The sequence below is a fragment of the Peromyscus californicus genome, unplaced genomic scaffold, assembly GCF_007827085.1.
Source record: "Peromyscus californicus insignis strain IS unplaced genomic scaffold, ASM782708v3 Scaffold_22__1_contigs__length_63687245, whole genome shotgun sequence".
In the NCBI taxonomy this organism is placed as follows: Eukaryota; Metazoa; Chordata; class Mammalia; order Rodentia; family Cricetidae; genus Peromyscus; species Peromyscus californicus.
In genome coordinates, this window is record NW_026294525.1 from 55,911,505 (window position 1) to 55,932,470 (window position 20,966).

At 41.5% G+C, this 20,966-nt stretch overlaps 1 protein-coding gene across 3 annotated transcripts in view; it reads right to left on the reverse strand.

The window, feature by feature from the left end:
- Positions 1 to 20,966, reverse strand: part of Atg5 (autophagy related 5) — a 112,034-nt gene that overhangs the window by 6,304 nt on the left and 84,764 nt on the right. For all 3 annotated transcript variants that reach the window (XM_052751413.1, XM_052751412.1, XM_052751414.1), the window contains exon 7: positions 12,816 to 12,933. In XM_052751413.1, the coding sequence (XP_052607373.1) occupies positions 12,816 to 12,933 (118 nt within the window). The remainder of the gene's footprint in view (positions 1 to 12,815; positions 12,934 to 20,966) is intronic.

Below are 20,966 nucleotides of genomic sequence, written 5' to 3' on the forward strand. Positions count from 1 at the left end.
ATGTGGGTGACACTTCAATCTGCACCAGGGTTTAGACATTCAACATTATTGAAAAGTATACATTATTATTTTGTAGGGTGTCCACACAGTAAGAATCAGTGTCTACTTTAAAGTGAATAGTGCTACAACAGTTGTCTTTTAAGGAAAATATATTTACAGTTTGGAGAGACCACCCATGGTTAAGGACTGGTTCCGCTCTTGTAGCAGAGGGCCTGGGTTTGGTTCCCAGCATGGTGTACATATCACCTCACCATGATTGCATGCAAACACAACCCCCCCCACACACACAACACACACACACACACACACACACACACACACACACACACACACACATTTTGGCTATATGAGAATGGTAGCAGTACACAGAAACAAACAAAAATACAAAACAGGAAAAATCGTATTGGCTGATCAGTTGCTAATGAAAAGTGAAGGCCTGAAACAATGGTAACATTATGATGCATATATAAAAATGTTGCCAGTATACAGATATGTACAATAAATATAAATGCACACAGTAGTAGAAATCAGACATAAAGGAGAGAGGCCAATCATGCAGACAAATGCCACTAACAGATACACTGGGAGTTCAGACACTTGAATCCCTGGGAATGAATGACCTTGTTCCTTTGAGATTCTTTATATAGGAAGCAAAGGTATCATACAGATCATAGGTCACACTCTGATAGACCATCAGCAGCAGGAGAGTGGTTAACAGAAAACAAACACATAAGCTGGGCCCTCTCCTCAATGAACCTCTGCAGTCAAGTCTGTTTTTAGGTGTTCTCTAGAACCAATTCAACACCACATTTCCTGAGGGTGCCCAGCTGCTGATGCTGTGAAGCCTATGTGTGACTAAGACATACCCCAAGTCCTGCCTGCTGCTTAGAACTCAAGGTCACAGACTGCAAACCTCTGTCCACGGAGTCCTAAGAGACCTTCCAGCTCTAGTCAGTCTCTTACTCTTTCTGCCAGAACAGCAAAATCTTCCCTTTAGACTGACTTAGCCATCAACATTTACTCGTTTTGAAGCCTTCGTTAAATTTGTGAGTCTGCAGTTCCTCATCTTATAGAGTGAATAAAGACTCTCATCTCTAGGGTTCCTTGGAGAATTAAATGAAATATTTAAGAAGAGAGCCCAGCCGGGCAGTGGTGGTGCACGCCTTTAATCCCATCACTCGGGAGGCCGAGGCAGGCAGATCTATGTTAGCAGTTTGAGGCCAGCCTGGTCTACAGAGAGAGTTCCAGGACAGCCAAGGCTGTTACACAGCGAAACTCTATCTCACAAATAAAAAAAAAATAATAATAATAAAAAAGAAAAGAAAAAGAAAAAGATAGAGAAAATGAGTCTCGTGTATAACTCACGAGGAAAAGGCTTCTTAGTGTGCACAAAGCCTGTGGGTTTTATCCCCAGCACTACAAAAACTGGAGGTAGTGGAATCCCAGCAATTCAGGGGAAGAGACAAAAGTTCAAGTCCACACAGAAAACTCCAGGCCAGGCAGGGCCACCTAAGACCACAAGGGTGGGGAAGAGTCCCTGGGAGGGCAGGGAGAGGAAGGGTCCAGAGAAGGGGAGGCATGTGCTGCAAGGATGGTTATACGTTAGTTCCTCTGGGACTAGACATCCACAAGATATATATAAAAAATGGATTTAATTATGTGATTGGCAAGCAAGTTTGTAAGACCTCAGCCTCTAATTAATCAGTGGCAGCGTTAAAAAAAATGGGGCAACAAAACCCCAGACTCAGTATTATATAAATTAAATGACATTAAAAAAGCCATAAAATGTATTCAACACAAAAATCTGGTGAAGCACCCACTTAAAAGTCAAAGGAGCCCTAACATATCATGACTACACTGTTCAAGAGATTTGAAGAGTCTTTTCAAGATAAAAACAGCTGGGAGGTGGTGCCTGCCTTTAATCCTAGTACTCATAGGGCAGGTGGATCAGAGTTCAAGGCCAGCCTGGTCTACAGAGTGAATTCAAGACAGCCAGGGCTACACAGAGAAACCCCATCTTGAAAAACAAAAACAAAAGACAAATAAAAGATTAAAAACATTCAATTAGAATAAAACAAAAACAATCCCACTCAAGTCTTTGCTATCCCCCCCACCTCCCCGTGCTTGAGGGCTCACTCACACCAGACAATGGTGGCCTGCTGGAGACTGAGTCCCAGCCAACTGTAACAAATGGTGCCACTAGGCTCTGTGAAACAAGCTGTGTCAGCTTCTAGGGATATCCTGCAGTTTCTTTCTGATTGACAAATGCAATGGCATCTCTTCGTTTAAAAAGGAGAGCCAGGCGGTGGTGGCACACGCCTCTAATCCCAGCACTCAGGAGGTAGAGGCAGGTGGGTCTCTGTGAGTTCGAGGCCAGCCTGATCTACAGAACTAGTTCCAGGACAGGCTCCAAAGCTACACAAAGAAACCCTGTCTCGAAAAACAAAACAAAACAAAACTAAATAAAAAGGAGGCTAAAGGAAGGAATGACAAAGAAACACAGCCTTTAATGAGAAAATTTCAATTGAATTAATCCCTTCTGCGGTTCACATCTCTAAGTATGGAAGAATAGAAAGCTAAGATCAAATGGACTGACATCCATTTTAACCACTGCAGCTTTTCAGGGTTATTCTATGATTCAAGAACAAATTTTCTAAGAAACATTTAATAATTATGAAGACATTTTAAAGCCAACAAGAAGACAAGCTTTTTGACTACTGCTAACTAGCCTGAACAGTTTTGCTCCATCTGACAAATTCTCCAGCATTGCTCTGCTGTGTTCATGAAGTAGACGCTGACCGACTGAATGCACTGACAGGCGCAGCCCAGACTCAAGTCTGAGTGCAGCGCACACAGTGCAGAGGGCTCTGATCGGAACAGCCAGTGAGGTCAGGTCAAAGGAGGTTAAAGCAGGCCAGGATATGGGCAAAGGGTACATCAAACACTGATGTTAAAAGGGCAATTAATCTTACAGAAATGCTTCCTGGGGAGTGAGCTCTCCATCTTAAGAGCACACTATATGCTGGAGCAGTAAAAATGAACACGCACGAGCACAAGGCTTTTATCCCATGATCACAAACAGAAGGCAGGCGTTGTTTATCAGAGCACAAGGCTTTTACAGCACTCCATCAACATCTTCCGGGTCTAGGCTTACTGAGTGTGGGTCACAAGGAACCAAAGTCCATGTATCTTTCTTCCATGCATAAGCTGTCTACTATATATATATAATTTTCTAAGATATTTCGAGAGCCTTGGCTCTTTTGATAGTTTCAATTTCTAAACATGTGCATTTTCTTGACTTTTGCTTAGTACCATTAGATTTCTTAGTGAGGACATATATTTTAAATTTAAAATTAAAACCTTATACTTATCCATAGTCATGGAAACTATAGTTAATGATTATTTAGACCATTTAAATAAACTGATTAAGAGCCTTTTGACCATAAATTGAAAAAAATAAGGTAAAAGTTAAACAATACGCCTTCTTCATCTTAAAAAGGGAGGTTTCAAAATATTTTCTTTAAAAATGTTATTACTGTTTGTGCATTATGTGTGCATGAGTAGAGTGACTTGTCTTACTACTATGGGTTCTGAACACATATCACCAGGCACCTTACCTGCTGAGTGACCACGCAGCTCGGCGCCTTTGTTTAGACAGTCACGGGGACCAATGGAGCAGCTGCACCGTGTGGCAAGGCAGGGACACAGAACTGGTTTGCTTTACTGACTGGGGTGCACATATCATTTCGTTTCCTAGTGCCAGCAACAGAGTAAGCGTTGCACAAACCTAGGCCTTCCACTTTTGGAAAAGCCAGGTTAACTCACTTAGCTTTTTGAGACTAAGACAAAAATAATTAAGGAGGGGAAATCAGAGGCATCTTTTCTTAGATCCAGCATTACATCATCTCCATTAATAGAGCGAGAAAATAATCATTTTTAGTTCTTTCATTTCAGAAAAGACACCTATCAATGGACTTAGATCTACAGAGATTAGTCAGCAGTGTGTGTGCTGGACAAAGCCCAGGGGTGGAGGGAGGGGAAAGTGATCAAGGCAAAGAATCTGCTAATTTCAATTTTCAGTGTATGACAAATTTCATAAACTATAATTACCAGTTTTGCTGAACTTTATCAATGATTATAGTAGATCTTTGCTCACAAAGGGCCAACATTTAAAATGCTTTTAGACTTCCCACTGTACAGTGTTTCTTCCATAAAATATAAACGCAATCAAGAATAGAGAGAGCTCAAAGCAAACAGAGCTGGAAGAGACTATGGCAAGGCTCCCACAACAGGAGGGGACCCACTTCCCATGGGTCACTGGGGTAGTCTCCTTGAACGGCAAACATTCTGTTAGCACCAACAGCACTGGCAGCCTACTTCTGACCTCTTTACCATGTCTGAACAGCTCCGAGGCAATCACGCCTGCTACATGACAAGCAGTGACTGTGGAGATGCTGCAGTCCTTCACCACAATCACACTGCTGGCATTCTGCCCTGTCCAGAAGGTAATTCCTAAAACGTGCATCAATGGCACAGAAGTCTTGCCATAAGTGAAGGGAGAACTGGTCTTTATAAATTTCCTTATGAACTTTTGTTTGTAAAAATATATTAACAGGGGCTGGAGAGATGGCTCAGTGGTTAAGAGCATTCATTCTCTGCTCTTCCAGAGGACCTAGGTTCAATTCCCAGCACCACACGGCAGCTCCTAACTATTTTTAACTCCTGTTCCAGGGAATCCAACACCCTCATACAGATATACATTCAGGCAAAACACCAATGTACATAAAGTACAAATAAATAAATTAAAAGATTTATATCAACAAAAGAAAAACTAGGCTAATTGTAAAATCTTATAATAAGACTATGAAGTCTCACATGGGAAAAAGTTATCTCATTTACATTCTATAAGCAGACTATAACAGGAAACATACTTATTGCATAAACTAAGAAAACTGGATCCATTAAAAAATTTAATGATTGCTCAATTCAAATGGCAGGAGGGCACAGAGAGACATTAGTTCACATTCTAATGTGAGTGCAGAATATGACTAGAGTTATAAAACCATTACCTCATTCTTCAACACTCATCTTATGCTGCTGGGTGAGGGAGAGAGAGGGAGGCCTGTGAGTTTTGTGGACTCCTCTGGGAGCAGTAACACCACACACCCTACGATATTGCCAGCCAACTTTAATCCTTTCCAACACTTGAAGGATCTGCCCCGGTGTTTGGTACCCACCCCCAGCTGTTGTGCCTGAAAACAACATACTTCATACTATACAAAGAATTAATTTACCATACAGAACAAGGAAAAATACAAATTCACTAAATTTTATTTTTGTTACTCCTGTGGTTTCTCATAAAGCATATTAAAAATAAGATAACTGCCAGGCATGGTGGCACATACCTTTAATCTCAGCATTTGGGAGGCAGAGGCAGCTGAATTCTTGAGTTCCAGGCCAGCATGATCTACACAGAAAGTTCTAGGCCAGCCAGGTTCAGTAAATAGTAAGACTCTTACACACACACACACACACACACACACACAAATAAAGTAATTTTGAAGTCAGTTTACCTAAATTGGATATTCCAAGTGCCCAGCCTCCATTTCACTGAGTTCCTTAGTACTTCTGCAACATGTCCGAGCTTACTGACAGTCTCAGGCATGCATGAAGAACAGGCAGACACACTCAGCCAACAGAGTGGCCAGGACCTTTTACACTACACACCATGCACAGGCAGCTGGTGAGGCGCATGCACTGTGGGACCTGACCCTTTTTTCCCTTCCCAACTGCTTCACGTCTGCCCAAGCCCATCCTCATCAAGTCTCCTCGGAACTGCCGAGGGCGCTGCTCACTGCAGGCTCAGTCTGGATCACCCCAGAGCTATGCATCTTCCTGTCCTTTCCAACTGACACCAAAGCTTTCTTCAGAGAATGCTACTCTGTATCTTTCGTATCTCAGAGCAACAAGACAACACACACAGCACAAAGAAAGTGAATGATGGGATATAAAATTTGTGACCTCCCAGGGAGCCACAAGTTAAAACAGTTGTCAAGGAAGGACATCAAGGAGCAAATACTTGCACGCAAGTCGGAAGGAACTAGAAGGGAAACAAGACCGCTTACTGACCCACGCACTCCTCAGGAGAGCTCCAGTACGGAGGACTAAGTCTTTCTTCCCACCTGTGCTGTTTGTGCAACACCAAACACAAAACCAGGGGAAAATAGCCCAACCCAGAGAACTGATCAAGGAAATCTTACAAGAAATTTATAAAAACAAAAATAGAGGTTTGTTATGCTACGCAGCTTACCAGGTTTTCATAATTATTTTGGAACACTGGGAAATAAAGTTTATAGGCTTTTAAAATATTTTCCTAGATAAAAATTAAGCATTTGACTTTTGATTTTTAAATATTAACATTTAGTTTATTTATTTTGTGTGTCAGAAGACACCTTTTAGGAGTCAGTTCTCTCCCTGTCATGTGGGTCCTAGGGACTGAACTATAAGGTTGAAAGTTTGGTGGCAGGTGCCCAGCCACACCTAGCCACCTAGCCAGGCCTGGTTACTGACATTGTAGAATACTGAAAGAGGAAGAGATCTGACTTCGGGCCCAGTACACAAGTATTCATCTCTGAGTCATTTTAACTCCACTGAAACCACAGACACCATGTACCTGTGCTCACCTTTGGTTTGTTTCCTGTTCTTTCTGTCTTGGCTAATTTCCCTAGCCACTTACAGATCAGAAGGAAAAGAACACAGGGCAGCTCACTGCGATGCTCCAGTGACGCCAAGCTCGCTGCCATAATACAGCACATTCTGCTGTCATGATGAAGTAAGACTGAATTCCTTCATGCCTGAATCACAGGGAGGAGTACGCAATGGTGCCACATGGGTTCTGTAAGTACTTTCTCTTTTTATCATGTGATGACAACTAGGTCTTATCCACACACACCCAAATTTCAAGTCTTTCACTTTCCCCTTGAGTGCAGGTGTGCCAAAATGCTCCACTCTGACAGCGGACAGGTACCCCCGAATGCACAGTGCAGCTCCACTCTGACAGCGCACAGGTACCCCGAATGCACAGTGCAGTTCCACTCTGACAGCGCACAGGTACCCCCGAATGCACAATGCAGCTCCACTCTGACAGCGCACAGGTACCCCGAATGCACAGTGCAGCTCCACTCTGACAGCGGACAGGTACCCCGAATGCAAAGTGCAGCTCCACTCTGACAGAGGACAGGTACCCCGAATGCACAGTGCAGCTCCACTCTGACAGCGGACAGGTACCCCGAATGCACAGTGCAGTTTTTCACTTACAGACTTGAAGCTTCTGAATACACCCACAGATTTTTAATTGATAATATTTTCTAAATATAAATATGAAATGAAAAGAGGCAAAGATAAAATATTTCCAAATGAAAGACACAGAATTAAGGACGTGTCCAATTCCATGGCATGAGACTGAATGCTGTGTATTGGTACTACTATTTATGACATATCAACGAAGTATGAGTCCTCCCATCAACCAGCTGCCGATTTGAGGAGGAGATGCGTGTTATTCAATCACAGCCCCTGAACAGTCTGAAGCAGATCTTCAGGTTAAAGAGTTTTTTTTGTTGTTGTTGTTGTTATTTTTTATTTATTTTATGCATACAGGTGTTTTGTCTGTCTGCATGTTATATCTGTGCACCATGTGTGTGCCTTATCCTTGGAGATGAGAAGGCATCAGCTCCCCTGGAACTAGAGTTACAGACAGTTGTGACTCTTACAGTTACAGCCACCATGGGGGTGCTAGAAATCAAACCCAGATTTTCTAGAGAGCAGCCAGTGCTGTAATCACCAAGCCATCTCTCCAGCCCTCTGTGTGTTAAAGTCTGAGTGGGAAAAGCCTGCTATTCACGCACAGCATCTGTCACAGTCCAAGGCAGACCTGTGGGCTGAAGTCTGAGTGGCTGTCTCATGTCTCCTCTCTTCAAACAACAAAGTCACTCTGCATATTCTCTAGCAAAAAAACATGCAAATAGGGCCTGAATTCAGGAGAGAACAAAGAAGCTTTGCAAAAAACATTCACAAATGTGCTCAACTATTCTCAGACAAGGCCATGAAAATCTTGTATGTATCATTATATCCTGGGTGGAAGATGGTAAAAGTGGACACAAAAATACTCTGATAGAGGGTGTCAGACTTTCCTGTAGTCAACATTTTAGTGCACTTGACAGTGGGCAGGAAAGCCAACACAACAAAATAAACAGGACTGAGCCTGCAGTGAGCAGCGCCCTCGGCAGTTCTGAGGAGACTTGATGAAGATGGGCTTGGGCAGACGTGAAGCAGTTGGGAAGGGAAAAAAGGGTCAGGTCCCACAGTGCATCTTTGCCTCTTTTCATTTCATATTTATATTTAGAAAATATTATCAATTAAAAATCTGACCTCACATTCCTGAGGTCACACCATGAATTAAGTCAAGAGAACAGAGTGAAGAATTCAGAGAACTAAGTTAGGAAAAAGCACACATTTCAGAACACTTTTAGACTAAGGTTTTGTTTAAGGATTTTGTGTGTGTGTCTATCGGTATGTGCTCCATGAGTGTAGGTGCCTGCAGAAGCCAGAAGACGGCGCAGGATCCCTTGGAAATGCTACAGAAGCTGGAGTGCTGGGAACCAAAGGGCAGCCCTCTGCAAAGTAGGAAGTGCTCCTAACCTCTGGGCCATCACTCTCGCCCCAAGACTAAGATTTTCTTTAAAAACAAAACAAAGCTCGGCAGCAGCAGCGGTGGTGGCACACGCCTTTAATCCCAGCACTCAGGAGGCAGAGCCAGGTGAATCTCTGAGTTCGAGGCCAGCCTGGTCTACAGAGTAAGATCCAGGACAGGCACCAAAACTACACAGAGAAACCTGTCTTGAAAAAAAAACCCAAACCAACCCAACCCAACCCAAACAACAAGGAAAATGAAAACAAATGGCCACCAAGTAGAAAAACCAACGCACAGCTCAACAGGTGGCAGTATGCAAGCTGATGATCCCGGGAGTCTGTAGCAGCGTGTGTGTGTGTGTGTGTGTGTGTGTGTGTGTGTGTGTGTGTGTGTGTGTGTGTGTGTGTGTGTGTGTGTAGGGGGGGTTATCTCCTGAAAGTTGTTATCTGACAGGACATGCACACGGCAGTTGTGTGAATTCAAAGTTTGTCTCCCCTCCCCCCACAACACACACCCAGAAGCAGACCAGAAGGCAAAGACTTTGAAGACTGGAGTTCTTAACCTCATCCCCAACTGAATAACTACAAGATACTGGAATGTCTGAAAACTGCAAAGACTGGGCTAACTGAACCCAAAGGTGCTGCGCTTACACACCTCTTCACAAATGCAAAGGTGACTCTGACTTAACTCCACTTCTTTGTGAACTTCCTCAACCACACCTAACAGCCAGAATCTGGCAAACACGAAGTAAATAAACTCAGATAGCAAGTTAGTGAACGAAATAAAAATTTCAAATCCTATTACTGGATTAAAAAGAACTATTAAAGTTATTTTTAATAAGCAAAACACAAGTGTATCAAGGGAGAGCCCGTCCATCCTGCAGCAAGCACAGAACACTCAGGGATGTGGACAAGCTTGCTGCTGGTTGGCGGCAAGGCAGTCACGACAAGACTGAGTTTAATGTGATGTTCTCACACTCAATATCAAGAATCCCATAGGGTTATACAAAGAAATAAAGTTAAAAGGATTTATTTATTTTTTTTTTTCTAGACAGGGTTTCTCTGTGTGTCCCTGGCTGTCCTGGAACTCACTCTGTAGACCAGGCTGGCCTTGAACTCATAGATCCGCCTGCTTCTGAGTGCTGGGATTAAAGGTATTCGCCACCTGGTGATTTATTTTTGGAAACAGATTGTGGCCAGGCATGATGGTGCATGCCTGAAACACCAGCAGCACCCAGGAAGCAGAAACAGGAGGTTTGAGAGCTGCACATTAGGCTAGGTGAGGTTACAGTAAGACCTAGTCAAGAAAAGAAGGCTGTTTCTAGGAAGAACACAATAAGGACACATTTGAATTTTTTTTTAAGATGCATTTATTTATTTATAATGTATACAGTGTTCTGTCTACATATATGCCTGCACTCCAGAAGAGGGCGCCAGATCTCATTATAGATGGTTGTGAGCCACCATGTGGTTGCTGGGAATTGAACTTATGAGCCGTGGAAGGACAGCCAGTGGCTCTTAACCTCTGAGCCATCTCTCCAGGCCCTGTCATTTGAATTTTAATTTCTCTGATTTTTACTTGATAAAATGGCCTTTAAAACATACTACAGCTGAGCGGTGGTGGTGCACCCCTTTAATCTCAGCATTTGTGAGTTTGAGGCCAGCCTGGTCTACAGAGTGAGATACAGGACAGGCACCAAAACCCTGTCTTGAAAAAACCAACCAAACAAAAAACAACAAAAAACCACCATACTCCAAAGTAGGAAAATTTAGTGCGAAGAGATGAGCATCTGAAAGTCAGCGGCTGTGGACAGGTGTGGGAACTACAGGTCTCATCACATTTAAAATGCAGAAATGAGTTTCTACTCCAAAACCCTGAAGAAGACAGTGAAGACAACCACACTGTGCTAGTTTGCTATCCTAACTAGCACTGGAAGATTATCCTTGAACCAACAAGGTTCCCAATTTCTAAAACTTGAGTCAATAGGGATTAGACAGATGAAAAAATGCAGCTATACCTCTAGATGGGACCTGAGACAGATTTCTCTCTGAGTTCTTTCATATAAATTTTCATTATTTTGTATTTATCAAATATATTACCTACTAGGAGACATTTAAAAAAAACAACTAAAAACACACACTAAACATAACCCATTGAAAACTAAATAGAACTCCATCAGAATTAAAACTATTTAAAATGAGAAGACAAACCACAGATTTGGGGGGGAGTCTACAGAATTCTTCCAAAATACATAAATGTTTTTCAAAACACAGCAATGGAGAAGTCATGAAAATGGGCGATGTTTCACTAAAGGCATTTGGCGAATGATAATAAGAGCCCAGAAATGAGCTGCACATGGTGCACACCACCTGCAGCCCCTCAGTGTACACAGTACAAAATCCTCCTCAGATAAACAAAAATAGGGCACAGTCATGGGTGGGAAAATTCAAATCAGGGAAACACAAAGTAAAATCACTGTGAGATGCCAACACACAACCAGTAGGATCACTATGAAACATGTCAACGGTGTAAAGAAACTGGAGCCTTCCTATGTTACAGTCAAGACTGTAAACGGGCCAGCACATTGAAGATAAATTAAGCTTACCGGTGGAGCTAGTCATTTCATCCCTAGGAATCTACCGAAGAAATATGAAACCATGTTCCTGACAAGAACCATGCCAATGCTCACAGCAGAATTAATCATAAAAGTAAAAAGCTGGAAATAATTTAAATACTTATCAACAGGTAAACAGGCAGACCAATGTGACATCTGATCCACCTAAGTAGTATTGCTCACCAATAAAAAGAAGCTACTGATACTTGCCCCCCCCCCACTCCTCCAAAAAAGGATGGAAGTAAAAGACATTATGCCAGGTTGCAACTCTACTTAAATTCTATGTATATGAAATATTTTTTTAAAAGGCAAATCACTGAGACAGAAAGCAGACCAATGGTTGTTTATGGCTACTAGTCAGGAAAGAGGTCAGCTGTAAGTGTGTAGCAGTAAACATTCTGAGACAAAGATGTTCTAATTGCAAATCGTGATAGCAGTTATACAGCAGTTATACAGAGTTTATTTTTAAAAAGCTATTGAGATATCAAAAATAATGGATGGAAGGAAGCCTTTAAGGAAAACTAAAATAATAAAACAGTAAAGAGGGACTGTGTCCAAGGCCATACAACAGCTTAGTGTTACTTCAAATAGTTATCATAAGGACTACGATTTCGGGTAAGCCTTATACAAGAATTCATTAATTTAATGGTCAGGGAACACTTATGCCACCCTAGAGATACAGGAGACACCCTGACATGTAATCTGTAGTCTGGGAGCTCAGCAAAGGCTTCATAAAACTTCACACACTAAGACTTCATACAACACACAACCTCTAAAACCAGTAAATCTCGACTTCAGTAATTTTGTGTTGTGGATTATTTCATAAAAAACTATTGAAGTATTGCTTTCATGATTAATAATTCCTACCTCCTTCCTACTAGGTCTGAAAGACTAAGGATGCTCAGGGTATTAATGTTAATGAACACAGTCATATACCATTGAAAATTCCTCTTAAAAAATAGTCAGCAATGAGCACTGTAACAGATCATAGGGCTGAGACTGCAAACTACTTAGTTTCTTACCCAGTGACTGGGTGAGAAGAGCAGCAGGACACCTGCACACACATCCACATTCAGAGAAGATCTTGGGTGGAAATCTGAAAATGCCCTCAGGTTTTAGCACTGATGTAACAGCACACTTGGAAACATCCACAGCTGACCACATGTGACAGCTCACATAAAAATGTAGGCAAACTAAAAACACCATGGAAAAAATCACCTTTAGGTTGTGCGTATAGGTAGGTGTACGTGTGTGAGTGCACAAATGAACTTGGTGTTTAAGCTTGCATTCTACCCCCCCCAAATAATTGATTACATGTATGCAAATAGTGTATTTTATTTTGTCAAAGAGAACTGATTTCTTGTTTTGTTACAAGTGTTATAAAACAACAGATTTCCCCTTAAAGGGTAATAAAAATATCGTGTATCAATGTAGAATATCCATTTAACCTCAGCAACCAAAGGTTTAGAAGAGAAAATGAAAGCAATGTCTTGCAGTTGCTAAGCATCTTACCTTCGGGGGTGACTGCGGAAGGACAGACTTCTTTGAGGAGATCTCCGAGTGTATGTAGCTGTCCATCTGCGGCCACAGGACGGAAGAGCTTCTGAATGAAAGGCCGTTCAGTTGTAGTCTATTTGAGAAAGAAAAACAACCCAAGGAAATAAGTCTTTGTTGCTGTTGCTGCTAACTACACACACACAGATCATAAACATGTTCCTGGTACTAGTGTCTTCTGATGTGGCTTAATCATAAATACACATAATAATCATAGGTATCACTGATGCAATATCACTGGGGGAAAAAGGTTAACATAATAAATGCATGTAAATCAGATTCATGCAAATAAAGAATATCAGACATTCTTAAAAAATCAACTAGCTAGACTTCAAATAGCAAACCCCCTTGCCCAAAAGGCTCTGTCGAGAACTCTAAAAGTGATACCATACAATCACCAAATACAGAAACATACCCTGGCTAACTACTGCATTAAAAAGGAAATTTTTTTAAGGGGCTAGAGATATGGTTCAGGGGTTAAGAGCACTGGCTGCTCTTGCAGAGGACCACGGTTTGGTTCACAGCACCCACAGGATGGCTCACAACCACATCACTCCAATTCCAGGGGATTCAACACCTTTTTTTGGCATCCATGGGTACCAGGCATGCATGTGGTGCATATACATACAAACAGGCAAAATACTTACACATGTTTTTTAAAAAATCTTTAAAAAGAAGCTTTATAATGAGTCTATTGTAAGAGAGTTACGGGTTAAGTGGAGCAAGACATCTGATAACAATGAATTCTGATTAAGCATCCAAGGTTTGATAGAGATAAGAATTTCAGTGCCAGATGTGGGATACTTTCCTGAGAGTTAAAGGTCCAGAAGGCCCTGGAGACTACCAAAACAACACAGGCTATTGCCATTGCTCTTGGTTGCCCACCATAACTAGATAGTAGGCCATATTGCTAAAGACACCACACACTTTGGTTGCAGGACATAGAGAAATCAATTTGGAACTGACCTGGAAATTCCTCCCTGCTGGCTAGCTTTCATAGTGCTGGAAGGTGCTACACAGGCCACTGGGGGAGAAAAACCATTAACAGTATTACCCAGTGGTGGTCCCTGCTTGCAACAATACTGACCTGCCAGACAAGACATACTCAAGACATTGAAATAAAGGTGTGACTCTTGTGGGGATAACCAAGTGCTTTCTGATTAGACCCAACGCTTACTCTGAAAGTAATCCCCTGGGCTGGGGAGCCACTGGTTCTAGTGGGAACCCACTGCTGTTGTTTTGTTGGATGGCCATGCTGGTGAACTGGTTTCTACATGTTTACATTTATACCCATGGCTAAGTGCTGCTCTAAACGGGTCAAAGAAGCTTCTTGCAGGGGCAGTGATACAGAGACATATAACCGGTCAAAGCACTGAGAGTGAGTGAGTCACTGAGTGTTTATCCCTAAACAGGAAGTCTGTACCAACCCTCCTCCCTCCAGGCTCAGAGCACATCCCAGGTTGGACAGCACAGAGGAGGGCTGTGAACTGCTGTCCCCTGGACATGACACGGCTGCTGCACCCATGCATCACAGCAGCTGTTGTCACCTGCACAAGACCAAACCAGTTAATGGTGCTGCATGGATGGGGGAAGGGCTCAGGAGTCCCTCCCAGAGCTGAGGTGCTATTGGCAGTGGCTGGCTGCTGAAGGAGTCATTATTCTTCAGATGTGTGGCTGATGGTAAGGCTCCCATGCCCCAGTGATGCCCACACCTATGTGCACAGCAGCATTAGGGGGATTGAGTTACTTAAAAAAAATAGAAGAAAATAAAAGATGACACCGAAGGAAACGGGGTATGATCAAGGTAACTTTGCATTCATATGAAACTGTCCAATGATAAGTAAACATATTCTTCGAAACCAAAAACAGTAGAAGGCCAGCCGACTACGGCACTAAGAAGGAAAGACTCTCAGAAGAGTCCCTGTAGAGCGGTGTGCACACTGTGTAACCGGATGCGGTAACACTGCATTCTTAGCAAACGTCTGAGGTTGACAAAGTTATCAGGATAACCACCACAAAAAGAGCTAGTCCTAATAGTTGCACAGTCTATCCACTCTTAAAAGCCCATTTTCTTTTCTTCAGTGATCAGAGTAGAGAAGCTCTGCAATCAAGTAGCTCAGGTTGGCCTGGAACTTACCATGCTGCCTCCACGCCACCTCCTGAGTGCTGGGATTGCAGACGGTGTGCAACAGCAGCTCAACAGCCCTGTCCCTTTTGTCTGCTGTGAGGACTGTGACGAGCACAAGGAGGTAAGTTAAGAGAATGAAAAATACTTCTCTTCACCTCAATTCTCAGTCCATTTTATGATGTTAAGTTTTAATTTTAAGCCTCCTGGTATAAAAAAAATTGCAAAATGTCTAAGAACAAAAATATGCCTAATCTAAGAATATGACTTCAAAAGACAAATCTTTTGGGGGAAATACACATGTATGTATATATGTTGGTTTTTAATCAGTCTTTTTGAAACATCTATCATTTAGAAACTAAAACACAAAGAAAAAAACATGCAAATGTAAGCAATTCAGTGGATATATAATAAATGTTAAAAAATGGTATGTGAACATAGCTGAGAATTTGTGGCCATTATAAAAATAAACTGTACAAAACAAAACTCAGCAACATATATCAGAAATAATTTGGTTCCCTTACTTATAAAGCCTATAGTTTCCTACACACATTAAATAAAAACTAGCATGTCCAGGTAACGGATTAACTACACAAAGATAATAAAGTTAGTGGAGGCCCAGAAGAAAAGAAAAGAAACGGGACTAAGGTAATCACTTAAATTGTCACCACCCACTTCAGCTGTCTGTCTGTCTGTCTTCTGATGAAAGAGGCTTTTTCTCCAGACTAACGGAAAGCATGGGGACAGCCTCGGTAGGAGATGAAATGAGGACAGGCAGCAGTGTACTCCTACCTAAGGGAGGCATGCAGAATGCACTAGCAGGAACTGAAGCCAGCAACGTCACAGTAAACTCTAGAGAGTTTGGTTCTCTCATACCTAATGAGCAGCAGAAATGTGAGGTGGCTGAGTGACAAGAAAACTACTTAAAAATAACAGGTTAAACAGGAAAAGCCAAATAGTCATGTTAACAAGTTAAAATATTTTCATCATTGGAAAAAAAAATGCCCAATTATTTCTCAGAATAGCTCCTGTTCTCCCTCCCCCAGTTACAATAAAGATAAAACTTCTCACAATAAAACACCTTAACTCAATACCATAAATGGTAACCAAAGGAAAGTGCTGTTTGCATCGATCACAAATAAAATGCAGAAGGAAAAGCCTACCAAATACAGCCAAGTATGTCAACCAACACCGCATCAGTGCTGACAGGACAACTCTGCTGGCTCCGGCCAACTGACTAGACCTACTCTAGTAAGTTAGAAATTAGGAAGCATATGGACTTACAAACTAAGATCAAGTTCGAGTTTCAGGCATTTATTAAGCCACACGTAACAAACAATTTAAGGTACTGTCAAAGAGTGCGGCCTCTGATATGACAGAGTTAGCTGGCAGTTCTGTCCCTCATTACAGAGCCATGGACACAACGGCCCAACTGTTCTGGAAGTAACTACATATGCAAACACACACAGCTGTGGACAGATGAGGCTATATTTCATCCTGCAGGGAAGCTGGAGCAGGAGAAGGCAAACAATTCAAAATAGCTTCAGGAACTCCCTGAAACTGACCAGATTCACTAGCCCCTCTCTGTCAGAGTAAGCAATAAAAGCTGGGAGGATCTCTCTGTTGAAGGAAAACTGAGCTACAGAGACCCTCAGACAAGCTGAACTGCAAAGATGACTCTGAGAGCAGACCAGCTATCTGAAAGAAGTTTAGATCAACTGAGGCACCTGGACAGGACACTCTACCACCTGCCTGCAGCCTGTGCAGTGTGCTCCAGCTTCCCAGCGTTGTGAGCTGTCATTCATGCGGAGGGAGGGGGGCAGGCAATGGTGATGCGGCTGTCTTTGAGTCATTTCTGCTCCTCTACGTAACCCCTCACTCATTCTCCTGCAAATAACCCCAATAAAACCTACTGGTTCAGGAACTTGGACTTCGGTGGTGTCCATATTTTGGTCTGCCATTGGATCCCTATCTGGGGTGAGTAGATATGTGTGTTGCATCTCCCCAGGAAGACATGTCACACAACAATAATGCTCAGGACTGCAAAACTTAGAAACAGCTTTACTTCAAAAGTAAGAAAGAACAGTGTCTTAGAGGGACTTCTATCAGGCAGAACCTAATGATGAGAGGGGCCTGGTTTATTAAAGTCTGCACAGATTTCCTAAAAGCAATCCCTCAAAGGTTTAACATCTCCCAGTGACACAAATCACAACTGAACAGACAATCTCTGGTGTTGCTGTGGGTGTAGCACAGTGGTATAGCGCTCCCCTGGCATTCAAGTGTTTAGTTCAACTCCAGTACCACAAATACAAACAAAGGCCAAACTCGACATCCTTTGCTCCAGAACCCCTAGATGTACACTCTGGGGCCATTGGTTAGGCTGAAGAAATAGACACTGACACCCTGCATATGTTGCTTTGTCCCAGCTACAGCAACAAGTGCTGATATCACTAGCTGTTTTACATGTACTGGTTTTAAGTCCCTTTAAATAGAGTGGTTGAGCCGGGCAGTGGTGGCACACGCCTTTAATCCCAGCACTCGGGAGGCAGAGGCAGGCGGATCTCTGTGAGTTTGAGGCTAGCCTGGTCTACAGCGCGAGATCCAGGAAAGGCGCAAAGCTACACAGAGAAACCCTGTCTCGAGAAAAAAAAAAAGAGTGGTTGAATAGGGACATTTATCAGTAATATTTACATAATTTAGAAGGGTTGCTTTGATGGAGTGAATATTATCAAATTATGTACACCCAAATGTCACAAGGAAATTCCTTACTTTGTACAATTATTCTAACTATTGAAAAACAAAATGTAACTAAGACTATTTGGGTATGGTGGCATAAACCTATAATCTCAACACTCCGGAGGCTGAGGCAGGAGGCTCAAAGTTTGAGGCCAGACTGAGAAAGGATGGGAAATGGGAAAGAAAAGTAAAGAAAATAGAAAGGAAAACCCAAACAACACGGACCAGATGGGGGTTTGTTGTTCAATTATTGCAGAGGATTTTTGTTATGAATTGCAGGTATTTAAAAGGTTAAGAAAAAAAATCAAGTTGTATTGAACAAGAATTGGAATTAGCAATGTCTACTGATTGAGAATATAATTAGATTTTCTTAATTAGGTAACAAGTACTATAAGGTAAGAACTGCATCTACAACTTATAGAAGTGTTCAGAAGTGACCAAGATTACTCTAATTTTTTAGACAAAAACTTTTATATTACCAACAAAATAAATTTAATTGTAAGGTATTAGAATAACTATGCTTTAAATAAAAAACCTTAATAACCTAATTAAAAAAACCCTGTAAACATGCTCAATTCTGCACAAAAGATACCATCCAAAATTAAAAACCTCAGCAATTATTAGGATCACCAAATTTCCTTGCTAGCAGTGAAATTTTTCCTACTCTATTGAAAGACTCCATAGTAAACCACATAGCTGATGCTATTCCATTCATAATGGTAAGGGCATCACAATGACTGGCATGAACAGAACTGCACAGAACAATGATGTTTCCTCTTTTTAAAATAGTCTTAAGATTGCTTGTAACAAAAGCATGGGTGGAAGAACAGGGAGAATTATCTAAGCAGGACTGTGGCTGTAGTCTAGGATCTCTAGTAAATTATATTAGGAGTTTTCATTAAAGATCTGTAATGTACTTAATAGGGCATCATTATGCTAATACATGCACAGATGGATAGCATACATGGAAATAACTGTAACATAGTAGTAATGAAACACAAACTAGGTACTGTGAGGAAACGCTGTGAAGCCAGAGCACAAAATTTCACTATGAGGGCTCTGGTCACGCACAGATCAGTGATAAAGCACTCGCCTACCATGAGCAAGGCTGGATCTTTAGGGCCACTAGATTAAAAGAAAACAACCCTGGACTTCTCACCAAGAAGCACAGAAATAGAACAACAGCAACAACAAACCCAACAAATTATGTAAGTTTAAGTTCTAAGAGTGGAAGATGCCCCAGTAGGTATGAAGTAAAGCAGCCACTGCATAGAACACAGAATGTAAACTTTAAAACACATCAATTCAAAAGACGATGAAAACCAAGGTGAAATATAGATGGCCATCAAGCTTCCAACTTAAAATAGAATCTTAATGATTTTTTTTAATGAAGAAAGAGATAATGACATTTCAGCATTCACCGGGACCTGGAGTAACAGTACCTGCTAGAAATTAGTGGATAACAAAACCCAGCCAAGGGCCAATGTGCAGACTGTAGCAGAATAAACAAGTGTGATTGGAATCCCAACTCCTAGCACAAAGCACTGACTCTAAGTGACAGCCAACACTGGGAGTCTGCTTTCTCAATCTGATAGCTGGGAAATGTTGTCTGTGAATAACTATTATGCTGAAATAATAAGATAGGTAATAATTAAAATGTAAAATAAATACTGCAGTTGGTGGTAACAAAGGCTAATTCTTTTCACTCCTGACTTTTAAACCACTATTAAGTGAAAGGAATAGTAGTTGTTACAGAACCAATTACAGAGAGAATCAAAAGTAATTAACATTCCACCTTCAGTTTCCTTTGCTACTTTATTAATTCAAATAAGCACTCATGGCATAAAGTCAAAGCTTTACACAGGACGCGCCGCCAGACTTACCAACAGCAACGTGACAGGCTTGAAACTGTCACGACACACGTGGTTCAAGACAGACTCATGCGTGTCAGATTTTCATCACATGCTTTTCAGAAGCAGGTTCATATTTAAATTAGCTTAAGAATACACACAATTACAAGATCCATTAAATAAAAATAACAGAGCAGTTTAAATCAATGTTTGGGACTTTACAGTAAACAGTCTCTGGTGAGGATCCGGAAGAGGAGCAGTGGGATCCCTTTATCTGTGATGGAGGGAAATGGAGACTTGAAAATAAGCACGCTGAGTGGTCCTGCTAAAAGAGTCTGAAGTCTACTTTTAATAATCCTAACACCACCAAGAAATAATAATTAGCATTTGCAAAGCTGTCATTATTACAGTCAGGAACACTTAATCTCCAAAGCAGCAGAGTCTTAATTGAGATGATGAGTAAATGAAAAGCATACATTCATTCAAATACATCCTCACATCTGGTTTAAAGTTTGTTTTGTCTCATTGGAATTATTATATTTATTATAATTCTGTCTAGACAATGTTAAATATATTCTGTCACATAATAGTTTTAAGCAAATACAGGTAACAGTTTGTGTCCTCTTCACATCCTTCCACTCAATTCTATGTGGTACAGGGTAGCATGTTGACTACCGAAGACTGAATTGGATGCTGAGCCCACTGATAAAAAAAGATGGGCTGCTTGAAAATATTTTCTTTATTGTGTGTGTATGTATGCTGTATTCCTGTGTACACATGGGCCAAAGGCTGACATCTAGATATTTTTTTAAATCACTTCTCCACCTTACTTTTAAAAATGTTATTCATTTATTTTTGTAAGTCTTTTGCCTACATGCATGTCTGTGTACCATGTGCATGTCTGGTTCCCACAAAGGTCAGAAGAGGGCATTGGATCCCTTGAGACAGCAGTTACAGATGGCTGTGAGCCACCATGGGGATGCTGGGAAACAAACTCAGGTCCTTTGGAAGAGCAGCCAGTGCTATAGCCACTGAGCCCTCTCTCCAGTCTCACCTTACTTGTGGAGACAGGATATCTCACGGAACCCAGAGCACAGGATATCTCATGGAACTCAGAGCTCTCTGTTTTGGTTAGCCTAGGTGGCTAGTGACCTCAGGGGTACTCTGCAGTAGGTTTATAGCAGCACACTGCCACGGGTGCTAGGGATCTGAACTCATATTTATGCACCAAGTACTTCCCCAACTGGGCCAGCTCCCTAGCCCCATTTTAATTTTTTTATATAAAAAATTTTATATGAAAAATGGCCAGAGAAGAAGATTCATAAAAAGATAGTACTATTAATGATTCTAGAAATGGTTATATTAATATACTAAAGATCTCTCTCCAAAATAATTCAG